The following is a 13,142-nucleotide window of genomic DNA, read 5'->3' as shown; positions in this document are numbered from 1 at the left end:
GGAGGCTTTCCTCATTTCAAGGTCCCGGTACACACTGACCCACTGTGGTCTACAATATCAAATCTCTGATATCCGACAGCTGCTGGATGGATTTGCTGTTTTCATTTCAGTTTTGACCTTGTGTTATTTTCTCCTCCGCCTGCTGGCCACACGAGTGATCGTCTCCACACCCGCGTCACCTGTTTTTGCCTCGAGCGGTCGTCCTTTGAGATACTGTACCGTGTCACCAACCCCAGTGTGACCGAGCCTGTGTGAAACAAATGAGTGAGGAGGCAGCGTTAGCTCCAAAGTTAGCATTTTTATTGTGGGGTCAGAGATGTATAATTTGTTTCCAGTACACAGGGTTATCCACAAGGCGTCGGTCAAAAACCTTTTCCAGTCGTAAAGCTGAGTCATTTATTAATACCTAGCACATCACCCCTCCTCCCCCTTATTTGGTACAAATTCAACAGTTGTGCTGACAATATCACTACTTTTCAATTTTTTTCACGTTTTTTCCTCACGTTTTATACAAAAAAAATGTCCTTAACTTCTACACATTTATGTCAACCAGATTTTTTTTTTTTTTTAACTTTGTAAATAAATTTGGGGAAACAACAGTTTGTGTTGATAAAAACATGCAAAAAACTTGGATTTGTTGTTCAAATTAAACATTTACAAGTTTGGATCTTTTTGCACTTCTTCATATACTACATCAAAAGAAAAAGAAATAACAAAAACATTATGTACACACAACTTTTTACAGTGAAGTGAAACTTAAAGATATCAAATGATGACTAAGGCAAATGAAGTGTACAGAGATTAGACCAAAACAGTTTTTTTTGTCACTTTTGTAAAATACTACACCACTTCAAAAAATGAAAAAAAAAAAATGCTACCAAAGTATAATTCAAAACTCCCTTTATTTGCAACCAGCTGCATCATTTTAATTCTTAGTGAAAAAGTCTAGCGTTCTGTACAGTGCTGCTTGTAATTATTTTTCCTTCAATCCAAGCTAAAAGACGATCCTTCATTGTCTTTGTAGTTGACTTAAATAAGAAGCAGGAGCATTGTGGAACCAAAGAAATAGATAAAAAAAAAAGTGAGCATAACGAAGCATACCAGAGTGTAACATACTGTTTGAAATCACTCCAAATGTCAGTACCATTAAAGCCTTGAACATAAAACTCATCTTTCAGATAAAAAAAATGTACAAAAAGGCACATTATATCCCAGTGCTTCTGTACTGTGAAATTCAAGTGTAACTGAGCGCATTCACTACCGACAATCAGAGTGGTGACAGTCCACCGGGTCTTCCCTCCCACTTCCTCTGTTACAGGACCACAGCCTATGCCTAAGCTGTCAACAAGCATATGTATGCGTAGACTACAACAATAAGCCTAGGTTGGTTGATTTTGAAAAATTTTCTGGATCAATGTTTTTATTTTGTGTTACTTTTCTCAGTTCCATCACGTTCTCAGGGGGAAGAAGGGGTGGGTTGAGGGGAGGGGAATATCAGAAGCTGCAGATGTCCCTCGACAGGTCAATCATCATTCTTCACTTTGTTTTTTTATCCTTCAAAGACTGGCTGTGTGTCTTAGTCGTCGCTCCCTCCGTACATGTCTGCCAGTTTTCTAAAGCGAGGGCCCCAGTCGTTGAGGTAGTCGTAGTCCTGGTCCCCTCCGCTGCTCGAGGAATTGAGGGAACTGAGGGAGCCGGCGGTGGAGCCGCTGCCCTCGTAGTCGAACACTAGCAAGGAGTCGTAGGGTGGAGCGGTGGGGTCGTTGTCTGCTGCCTTGAGTCCCTGTGCACACAGACGTAAAACAGTGTTTTAACCAAGGAGTACAATAAAAAAAATGTGTTCACGGCTAATGCTTTTGAACTTCATTATAAAATGTGTAATTTCTACACCAGATATTCTCACTGAACAGAGGAAATAAAATTGCAAATTAGTGTAAGTTTCCCCACTGTGGCACGAATGAAGAAAATATTAAAATCAAAATTAATTTCACTTGCTGCGTTGACTGTGCAATAGCTTTGTGCCCCTTAGGGGGTCCCTGCCCCCCACTTTAGGACACACTGCGTTAATCTATGCTAAAACTGAGAGAGTGAAGAATTCTCCTGATGTTTCTGAAATGAAGGATTTCAATGTTTTTGGTTGCGAGCCAAGAACAAGTGTGAGCTGGAGCTTCAAATTGAAACCATCCACCTTCGCCCCACTGAACTCCTGTGTGAGCCTGCCAACCACCACCCGTCAAGGTCTGTGCACAAATAAAACAACTCCTGGATCAATAGTGTGACATCTGTAATCCCGATGGTGAAATCTTCAATACTTGTCAAATCTTATTTTAGAGAAAAAACTTGAATCTGTAGTTGGGTGACGCTATTAAATCTCTTTGCAAAAATACTTAGACTACGTTGATTACTGCACGTTTCTTGTAGAGAAATGTTCTGGACTTCAGACCAGAAATGCTTTGTTTTCAACACCCTGGAAAAAACAAAATGGAATTTCGAAGCAAAGATTTCTTTTCCCACAAGAAAAGGACGTTTATTTATAAGCAGCATAAACCTTATAAACGGGTCCAGTGTGTGGTGAATACTGATGCGCTGCTGTCCCATCACGGATTCTGCCTGTTGTACCTTTTGTTGATGGTGTGTTTTAAGTTTGGCAGGTAGAATTGGATGCCCATTTCCCACAAAACGAGCTGAAGTATGGGTTCAGTGATTTTTCTAAAGTACTCCTGAGCCTTTGTGGCTGTCTCCCTTTTTTTTGCCTCCTTTAACATACTAACATGCTAGTAGTAGCCAAAAGGTGTCATAGGAACCGCACGTTTTGTAATTGATGTATATTTTATTAGACTTCCAGCAAAGAAAACAAAAGTATAGGAGCGTGTGTTTGTCATTAATATGTCTCCATGTCTTCTCCTAATATCCCTGGCATTCTTGAAGTTTGTGTTCAACATTCCCAGAAATCCCCATGGCGTCATGAGCCATCATTATGGATGGTTATTGATCCCCAGCGTCATTTCCGTAACGGGACTCAGGAGACCCCCGTGGATTAGTACTCTAGGAGTTAGAGCTGCGTTTTGGCCGTGAACCACTTTTGGATCCCTGTCTGGTTTCTCCCTCGTAGCTCAAACAAATGATTTAAAAGAAGTAAAGCGACGCGGCACAAGAGAAATGAGACTTGAGCTCACGGAGAACTTGTCAAAGATTTATCAATTCCTCCCTGCTGCCATTACAGCGCTCAAATGCTATAAAAAATGTAAAAAAATAATAAAAGATCTATTGTATTAAATTGACTGGGCGCATAGTGATTATTTTACACTTGTTAGCTTTTGTAAGTCTGCGCTCAGGGCTGTGGCGTTGATAACTTGGTGGAAAATACGACAGATGGATTGTTCCTGACAATCCCAGCCATAATCACTCTGCAGCTGTAGTTGCTGTATCTACGACCAGAAGCACACGGAGATTCATGAGGGCGGTCAATCACAGGAGCTCAGCCTGGTGATTTTATTATAAATGACTCAGCCGTGAAGCTCGATTCTCCCAAAACTCTCAGCCTGAGCTGTGTGGAGTTACTCTGTCCTGCATCTAACAAAAGAGACGTGTAATCCAACCTGCTGCTGCTCCCGCTCACTGTCGGTCTCACCAGCACTGACAGAAAGGGACTATGCAAAACAGAAAATATGATCACTTCTCCTTTTGTGCAGTTGGATCCACCTGTGACCGTCAGAGGTTGTGTCTGTTTGGTAGTAGTGTCATTTATCTTGGCCCTCGCCCCCTCCTCTGTGAGAACGCAGTCGGTGTCTTTCATGATGTTTAAAATAATAATAATAGACAGATTAAAGTAAAGTAAATCAAGTGTCGCTTAAACTGTGAAGCACTATTACCGTGTCATAAGGTTTTCAGGATTTCCCTGGAGGTTAAGAGACTACACTGCACATGCATTTACAGCTGCTACAGCTTTAGTCTGCCTTAGTGTAAATACAACACCCAGCAATGCTGACGTCCCCTTACTTCCTGCCTGTTGCTTCTGATTTGCTTCGTAACTATCCTAAACTAGACCTAAAACTATATCCAGTCCAGTGCTGTGCCTGCTGTTCCACTTTTCTTTCTGTGATCACTCCAGAGCTAATGATGCCACAGTCGGTGGCCTAGTAGTTACTGAATTAGGCTCGTGATTAGAGGATTGCTGGTTCAAAGCTTTTGTCTTTACCAGGATGACCTGTGTGGTAATTTCTTTTTTCTAAAGGGTCATCACCCCAAGGGTCATCATATGCAGTTCAAAGTGTTTGAACAGCCTAATATTGTGCAGTACATGTCTGTATAGAACTGCTCTATTTTTCCCCGACATCTTAATTAATTTACAGCCATAAACACCAGGGGAATCTGTACATTTTAAGGGTAAAGATTGGATCCCACCACTCCTCCCTTTCTTCCCTTTCCCATGGCAACTCGTCTTTATAAGGTCAGATCCCAGCTGTGTGCGAGCGGCGGAGCTACCATGACTGAGCTTTAGCGACAGTCAAATCTGGGACTAAAAACGGATCAACATCGCCTGGTTTCAGTGAGTGTTTCTAGGTCAGGATGCCCAGACTTGATAAATCCCCGAGGCCCAGCGAGAATATTTAAACCGCATTTCTGCAGAAAAATGGTGCGCATCCTTAAATGGCTCTTTAGAGGGTGGTGCAAAAACATTATATTTCACTTCATATGTGCAGCTAGGTCAAGTGTGTTAAGAGTATTTCCGACACACGGTGAAATAAAGATGAGTTCTTCCCGGTTTAAATGATCTGAGAAACCGTCCGTGTGCAGAACTGAGGAGTGAGTTTTAATCTTAAAAAATGGAGTCTGAAAACTACGAGAGAACTTTATTTGTGATGCTGTGAAACTCGTGTCTGTTGGAGCATGTGAAAAATACATGACTGCTCTTTTCATTTTACATTCTCCCTTCATGCCGGAGTCAACGATTGCCTCGGGCAGACGAGGGCACTCTGAAAAGTGCCACGCCACAGAATGGCCGTGCGTTGCCTCTCTCATCTCCCATTTCTGTGCTGACACATCTATAACTCTACTTTGGCAGAATGTGAGGAGGGAAAAAAAAAACAATAATATCTAAGTGAATTATCGTCATCCACATTTCGGGCTTTGCACACGTCTGAGTGATTATACCGCCTGTGGGATGATAAAACTTTCTGCCGGCAAAAGATGAGAAAAAAAATTCAAATAAAATTAATCTGATTTAGTCTTTCCCTTCATTACAAAGACCGTGCTTTTTTTCCTCGTTGACACAGATGAATTGTTTATTTAGATACAAATTTATTATGAGAAAGTCATTCAGCTTGAAAATGAAATTCAGGCTTTGTGACAACACTGATCCGCTCGTTTCAGTTATTTCTCCAGCTCCTGGGATTCGATTTCAATTTTCAGTTAGTGTTGACGACTGGCTGGCGTTGTTTTTTTTTCTTACCTCGTTGATGAAGTCTCCGATGTCTCCAGGGTGGGGTGCTGCTGACCTCATTGGATACTGTGGCTCTGGGTGGAGGGGTCTCTCATCCAGGCGGCGGATTCCAACCGGCTTAATTGCATCGGGCTCTATCGTGTCCGGCTGCTGCAGCTGACTGAGGTCATAATCCTGAGAAACACATAAACCAATGGGAGTTAGCGGAGCGGTGTGACAGGACGCCGAACCAGACCCAGTTATTCATAGAGGTGCATACGCAAGACGAGTGCATCAGAAGTGGAGGGGAACATTATTGATGTTTAGGACGAGGGAAGGAGAGCAGAAGGAACATGAGGGGAGTCATTTGTCCCACGGACAATCAGATTGACTGGTTATAAAGTCAGCCATGATGATGGGGTGGGGGGCCACACTGGGAGCCCCAACACACACTGTAATGTATTTGTACAATGTGCAGCAGTAAGGATGTCCAGACGACTGTTTGACTCTAATCAATGCCCAGACACGGGACGGTGGATATGCATAAGCCATTGCTAATCCTATTAACATTACCAAGGCAACCTGAATGGCGCGCAGTTTGTGCAAAGTCATGAAGAGGGGGAGGGTGGAAGGAAAGAGAGAGAGAGAGAAAAAGGTAGTGGAGAGAGAGAGAGAGAAAGAGAGAGAGAGGTGGAGCCATGCTGAGCGGAGCCGAATGTCTGGATGGTATCACGGTGACAGCAGATATGATAGAGAAAGTGCCATTAGAGAATCAGGGTGTGTGCCTAATAAGCATGCATGATGGATTGTTCCTCTTTAAAAGATTTTCAGTAATCCATCCATCTCTAATATCCCCCTTCAAAATCGTCTCTGCTCAGTTGCACATGCACCTACACACACAGACACACATATGTTGAAACGTCAGGGAAGAAAATAGTAGAAAAAAAACCGACGATATATATAAAAAATCCTGCAGAAACACAGCTTAGCCAGTGTGGCCTCCACGCCCGGCCAAGTATCGTCAAATCTAAAGCAAACACATGGGTTATTCATGTGTAATTTGATTTCATGGGGAATGAAAATCAGCCCCAGGCCGTGCCTCGCTGAAGAACAGTGGTCATCACACATCATGCAATGAGCCATACATCATTTTAGGTCAATTTCGGTCTGACTCCTGTTTGACCCCCCCTCCCTGCCCCCTCTCTCTCTATTAGGTCACACTTCAGAAGGGTCAGGACTTGGTGACGGGAATTTGCAACAGAACCGCATAATGGTCGGACCAAGCAGGAAGGTCAAATGACATACTGGTCTCATTTGGGGAATTGACTCCTCCCATATATGCTGGCCTGGTGAAATGGCTGCCTCAGGCACTTATAATGACCCACATTTAAGCACGAGGGTGTGCATTGCTGTTTTTTTTTTTTTAGCCTTCTAAGAAAGAGCTGAGTTTGTGTACCAGTGAAATATATTATTTTTCAATTCATATTCTTATGTCTAATCATATTTCATTGCATAGATATTACATTACAAGCCCGATCTAATTCCCGTGATTTGATTAGGCGCTGAGATTAAACTGGATGTAAATTATGCTTAAACATCAGCAGCGATTTGCAAAAGCGTGTTTACAAAAGCCTACAGGTATTAGAATTATGAAAGAGACAAGAGCAGTTTCCAACAATGGATAATTAGGCTGAAGCACTGAATTCTTTACAACAACAAAAACAGGACAAGGTGGAATTAAGTGCCACACAGTGCCGAAGAATTAAAGGTTTATGAAATAAATGCCATTTTAAAATCTGTTTATGCCGTAACCTAATGACTATTCAGTTTATCTTTCTTTTTCTACAGGTGCTTTTTCAAATTTGATAAGGGGATATGCATTATTTAAAGTGATCGGGTGAAGCAGTGGTAGTCTTTCTGCCTGCCAAGCAGGAGGTTTCTGGTTTGATTCCTTATAGTCAAACAAGACAACGTATAAATGAAACCAAATTATTATTTGTATCTGGTAGCCCCAGTCTATGATTCTGTTGGATTACCGTTGACTGAGCTCCTTAAATCTACTTAAACCCAACTGTGCTGTTGTTATAAATCATCATACTGATTTTGGTCCATCCAATATTCTGCAGCTACCCTGTTCAATCTGATCTCTTCTCTTCTGGCCCTGATAGAGTGGAGCCAACGCAGCTTTGATCTCACATCTCACTTCCCTTCTTTAATACTGCCGTTCCTCAGTCTAATTAAAGTTCCCCTTTATCTCTAGTGACAAATACATCAGGCGGTTGTATTATCTTCATATACAGGCCTGGTGTCTTATTGCCTATAAATCCGAGCAGTTTAAAGAGTTACTTGGGCCAAATTGTTTCAGTGGTTGAAGAAACCGACGATCTCTTCTTCGACGCCTGTTAACCTGTTAACCTGTTAACCGCACTGATGCCTTAATTAGCTTTTTATTTAGTTACTGTGTGATTGGCGTGACAGGTTGTTACGGTGTTGATAAAACAAGTGCTTCACGAACCAAGAGCAGCAGCGACTAAAATCACACATACTCTGAGATGGCAAAATGAACAAGCAATTTCCTCCCCTGTGGGAGATAGGGAGAACACAGGAGGGAATTATAAAAGCCATATCGCTGGAAAAAGTTAGGTCTATTATTTTTTAACCAAACTCTGACTATTCCAACCATTTCCTCCTGCGTTCCTCTATGCCAGTCAAAACAAACTCTTCTCTTTCCTCAGTACATGTTCTGTTCATTTGTGAATTCGCATTCGAACTGGACCGTACGAGTTGACGCAACCTGAACACAAATGCACCGTGGTGAACGCACCAGTGCATGCCTTCTTGTTTAATCACCTGCATCTTCATAATGACTGTTCAGTCACACTGCTACCTTAGACACTGCTACCTTAGACAGAGCTTCCTTATTGAGCCATAACAGACGTCTGTTACCACATGACATCAGTCTGCCAGACCAATTTGGCGTTGTGCTGGGTCAGACCAGGGTCTCCTGCTGTTCCTCAGTCACTGGAGCATTTTGACCAACAGCAAGAAAATAATCCATTTCTTGTTTAACTGTCTCGGTGTTAAAAATGACTGTTATGCTAATACAGGGTCACTGGGACAATTGAATTTGTGTCTGTGTGAGCCCAATCATTACACTGGGATAGTCAGAAGTGACATTATCGATGCCGATAATAATGCCTGTATTTGACTGTATCTGTGCTGGGGACATTTTTTTCCTGATAAAAATGTATTTCCCTCATTGATTTATGTTTTCGATTGCTAGCTGCATCCAATTAGCATTAAAATCTGTCTGAGTCTGCTTTGTGAGCAATCATGAGGTGAGGTTTAGAGCAGCATAAGAAACAGTGGAAGGGATGAAATTCAGCAAAAAAACAGTTATATTTCTGCTGAAAATACACAGGGATTCTTGATGTCCTTATGTCGTTTCAAATATAAACAAACAGCTACGGTGTTGCACAGAGGTGACCTGATATATATATATACCAACACTAAGTGAACGCAAGTAGAAAACATATCCAGGGAGAAAATCATTCAAAGACTGAACTTTAGCGGGTTTAAATTCTTAACTGAATTGAATTCATGCATGTAAATATTCACGTGTTGGTCATTTTCCAACATTATTTTACAGGAATTTATCATTTAAAAACCAAGCTCTTCTACTTCACCAGGATGGAGGTAGTATGATCTCTATGATTGACAGTGGCCTGTGGAAGTGAAAAAAGAAAGAAAAAAAAGCAAACACCCACACAGCTGCTGTCAGTTTTTGATTGATATGTAACTACATCCTGATGAGTGCTCAAGGGTACGTGGCATCTCTCTCTATGTAACTGTAAAACGGGTCAAAAATGTCAGCGGAAACAAAGGTCTTTCAGTCAGAGACAGACAGATACTATTCTTTTGTTTGAAATAAAAAAATAGAAAGAAAGAATGCATTTAAAATGCGTAGGAAAATGAGTTGTTTAGACAGTGTGTTTCCGTGATCCTCACCTGATCCTCCTCTCCTCCGCCTTCCTCGTCATACTTGAGAATGTTATCTCGCACATCGTCCTCTGGATCAATAAGGAGCTGCTTGGCCTGGCGCTCTTTGTCACGACGCTTCATCCACACAACAAACAGCAGCACGAGGACTGACGGACGCACACACACAGAGAGAACCCGTGTTAGTGAAACACAGCATCTTAGCTTCGCTGGTGGTCATACTACTGCAGTGGAGTGGTTTTTCTTAGTAACCGTAGGACACTCACTGAGGAGGATGATGATACAGAGGAGGATGGATATGATGGCCCCCGTGCCCAGACCGGCAGCCATGATCTGCTGCTGGTCGGTGCAGTCTCCGTTGATGTCACACTGGCACACTTTGACCTTCAGGTACGAGGTGCTGGACATGGGCAGGTTGCCCGAGTCAGTGATTATGATTGGAATCTCATAAATGCCACTTTCAAGGAAACCGATTCTGAGGCTGAGCTGAGCGTAGTCACCTAAAATATGAAAAAAAAAAAGAAAAAAGAAGAGCATCCACTGAGTGACTGATGGTTGGAGACAGAGTTACTGTGATGCTGTATGAAACATCACGTATCGTCAGCAGATCCACAGTGGATTACAGTCAGATATCTGCATGGCTGTTTGTATCAAACCCTGTTTATAATAGAATTACACAATAGAAAATGTAAGGCATGAATTCCCACCTGTTTTTCTTTTGCTTTAGCGTATTGAATCCCACGTATAGGCAGGATTTAGATTTTGTGCTTATGATCTATATGTGCTGAATGTGATTTCATAATGCTGCTAATGCTAAATTCCCAGCTGCATGATCCCGATGTCATAATCTGATTAAGATACACACAGACTCACGGCATTTCCACTCACGCTGTCTGGCACGCAAATGAGTTCCTCTCCTGAATGTCGGCTTTAAATTAGCATAAACAATTAATGGGTTCTTCTAAGGGTTAACATGTAATTGTACTGCAGTTCTCAGCTCTCCCTGACCCCTTGGCAATATTTTAATTGTTGTGCGAATTAATTACAGACAGGCATATGGCTGTAGTTAATACACAGGCATTCTGCAGCGGCTGCAGTTCAGTTTGAATTATTTAAATACTAACAAATTTAATGGGATATAAAAAATAGTGTTTGATGTAAAAAAAAAAAGAAGACACATAAAAAATAGTGTTTGATGTAAAAAAAAGAAGACACTAGTAGCCATGTGTGAACAGTGTAAATTCCAGAAATTGTAAAGCTAAATAGACAGTTGTGTCGTGTGCCTCACCGCTGATCCTTGTAATTGTCCAGTTCCTCCGAACGTCTGATGGTTTGTGCGCCAACTCGAAGGCGAATGGCCCAGCGTTTGGGTTCAGGTCTTCATCAAGTGCAGTGATATTGATGGCATTTGGCTCCGGTTTCTGACATATCTCTGTCTCCTGGGGGAACACTTTGGGAGCGTTGTCGTTGATATCAAGAAGGAAAATCTGAAGAGTGCCAGTGCCGGACGCGGGAGGAATACCTGTGTGGACCGACAAAAACATACTTTTTATTTATGTTCTTCTTAGTTGGGAGTATATTCCTCACGCTGCCTAATTTTTTATGAGTCTTAATTAATCTATATAATGTAGTCAGAAAGAGGAAGAACATTTGGGCAGCTTGTGTGTGTGCGCACGTGTGGCTAAACAACGTCTCCCTGGCAAAGGACGCAGGATGGGAATACTAAGGCAGACAAAAAGAGCCCACTGTCGCTCCTCTCTGGCTCCTCTATAGTTTCACTCAGCTAAGAGGCTTTTTTACCATTCAGGCCACGCTCAAAGGAGCTAGTCATCCAATCCTGACCCATTAATTCTGAGAAACCTCTTTAGTGGTGCAGTTTTTTAAGCCTATTGGCCTCAGCTATGCTCCGGAGAACAGGGTAAACCTGAACAGAGGTAAATCCCGCCTGTGCAGGGAAGGAGGTGAATATATCCACATGCTGGGTGATGGTTCTTGGATCACTCGCACATTAACCTTCACCTAAGGTGGTGAGATTTCCAGACGGGCCGAACTGCTGGTAAAAAGGTTGACCTTCAAGAATGGAGGGTGTCTTTGTGGCTTAACTGATGTAGATTTCCCTGGATTCAGAAGAAAAGCATCGCAAACCAAAGTCAATGACCTTTGAGAGGTAGGCTGAATTAGACATCCACCAGGCTTTTTTTTCCTCTCCCTGGATGCTCTAACAATAATGGCGTGGAATGCAGTGTGCGTCTGCCTGGCTGAAACACATGCCATGTAACCGAGGCATTGCAGCAGTTGCAGTTTTCACAAGGTGTTTTTTTTGATGAGAGAAGAAGCAATTGAATGATCACATACCACTGTCGGTCGCCAGAAACGTGGCATTGTACAGGCTGTTCTTCACATACGGAGACTCCCGGTCCAAAACGGCAATCGTTGTGATGCGACCGGTGCTTGGATCGATCTTTAACCAGTTTGCGGGATCTGAGAGCCGGGAGTATCTGAGGTGGAAAAACAAGAACATATATGATGACGCGTTAATTCACAGTCTTCTTAAGTCAAGGCGGAATGTCCAGTTACACAAAATGTTAGGGATCAAATGGATCTATAATTTTCCACGTTCTAAAACTTTGAAAAGCTTTTCTAGAACAGTGCTCCAGTGGGCACAGAATATATTTGCCGTCATCATTTGTTCAAAAGTGTTTGTAGGACAAATGATAGAACAACAAAGCGAGCTTATTTCCTCATGTTCTCAGGCCAACGAGCACATCCACGGCCAAACACGCTCTGAGGCGAGATGTGTGATGAAAAGGATCGGGCTTGATAAAATATATTGGACGGAGACAGACTTTCTATCAGGCCATGGTGTGTGTTATAGTGTTGTATGGATCCTCCATAGCTACTGCTTATTATTATTTATTCAAAATGGGGAATAAAGAGGAATAATTAAATTCCAAATCTAAATTATTTATATATGTTTTTTTTTTAGATTCACAGAGCTCTGATTTTTCTTATTTTCTATTTTTTTACCTGATGCTTTGCTGCATGAAACGATCCGGGTCCTGTGCAGTGAAGGTGGTCAGTGTTGACTCAGGCAACATTCCCTCCTCCAGTTTAATGAGTTTGGGGTTGGGCTCAAAGTAGGGGCTCTCGTTGACATCGATCACTCTGATGGAGACAGTGGCAGTGGACTGACGAGGAGGGTGAATGCCTCTGGCCAGGGGGACCTCGTTCCTCGCCTCCACTGTCAGCACATATGTCCGACTGATTTCATAGTCAATAGGCTGGAAGACAGCAGAGAAGGGCGCGTGAAGTGAAACACGCATCAAAATGCAGGCACATTTTCAACACGTCCTCACAAAGAACGGGGAGCTTAACCTTTCTCCTGCTAAAGATGTTATTCTAGTAGCTCCGTTTGCACGACCGGGGGATTAATATTCTATCAATTTACAGTCAGTGAGAGACAAAGGTTAGTGAGAGACAGGGTTCACTTAAAAAAAATCAGGACAAATGTCATGTTGGATATTTGAAGACGTTTAAAGGTCTAATAAGTTATGTGTCTGAAATCCCCAAACACAAAAACAAAGTCTCTCTTGCAGCTAAACCTTGTTATTTTCTAAGTAATTGCCTTTTTCCACACTGCTGATCAAGTTTTCTTCTGAAGCTCAGTGCTGGAATAAATAAAGAGGAATTAATAGCTGCTGGAAAATCGTATTTTTGGCAA

General features: G+C 42.2%; 1 protein-coding gene across 1 annotated transcript in view; it reads right to left on the bottom strand.

The window, feature by feature from the left end:
* Positions 1 to 278: 278 nt before the first annotated feature.
* cdh2 (cadherin 2, type 1, N-cadherin (neuronal)) overlaps positions 279 to 13,142 on the bottom strand; it is a 54,344-nt gene continuing 41,480 nt past the window's right edge. The window contains exons 10-16 of the mRNA XM_008334377.3: positions 12,449 to 12,702; positions 11,777 to 11,919; positions 10,710 to 10,943; positions 9,688 to 9,921; positions 9,431 to 9,570; positions 5,453 to 5,617; positions 279 to 1,783 (exon numbers count right to left, since the gene is read on the bottom strand). Of these exons, the coding sequence (XP_008332599.1) occupies positions 1,577 to 1,783; positions 5,453 to 5,617; positions 9,431 to 9,570; positions 9,688 to 9,921; positions 10,710 to 10,943; positions 11,777 to 11,919; positions 12,449 to 12,702 (1,377 nt within the window). The 3' untranslated portion in view covers positions 279 to 1,576. The remainder of the gene's footprint in view (positions 1,784 to 5,452; positions 5,618 to 9,430; positions 9,571 to 9,687; positions 9,922 to 10,709; positions 10,944 to 11,776; positions 11,920 to 12,448; positions 12,703 to 13,142) is intronic.

The sequence above is a fragment of the Cynoglossus semilaevis genome, chromosome 20, assembly GCF_000523025.1.
Source record: "Cynoglossus semilaevis isolate Cse_v1.0 chromosome 20, Cse_v1.0, whole genome shotgun sequence".
Lineage (NCBI taxonomy): Eukaryota > Metazoa > Chordata > Actinopteri > Pleuronectiformes > Cynoglossidae > Cynoglossus > Cynoglossus semilaevis.
Note: the sequence above shows the minus strand (reverse complement) of the source record. Positions and strands in the feature narration are given on the sequence as shown.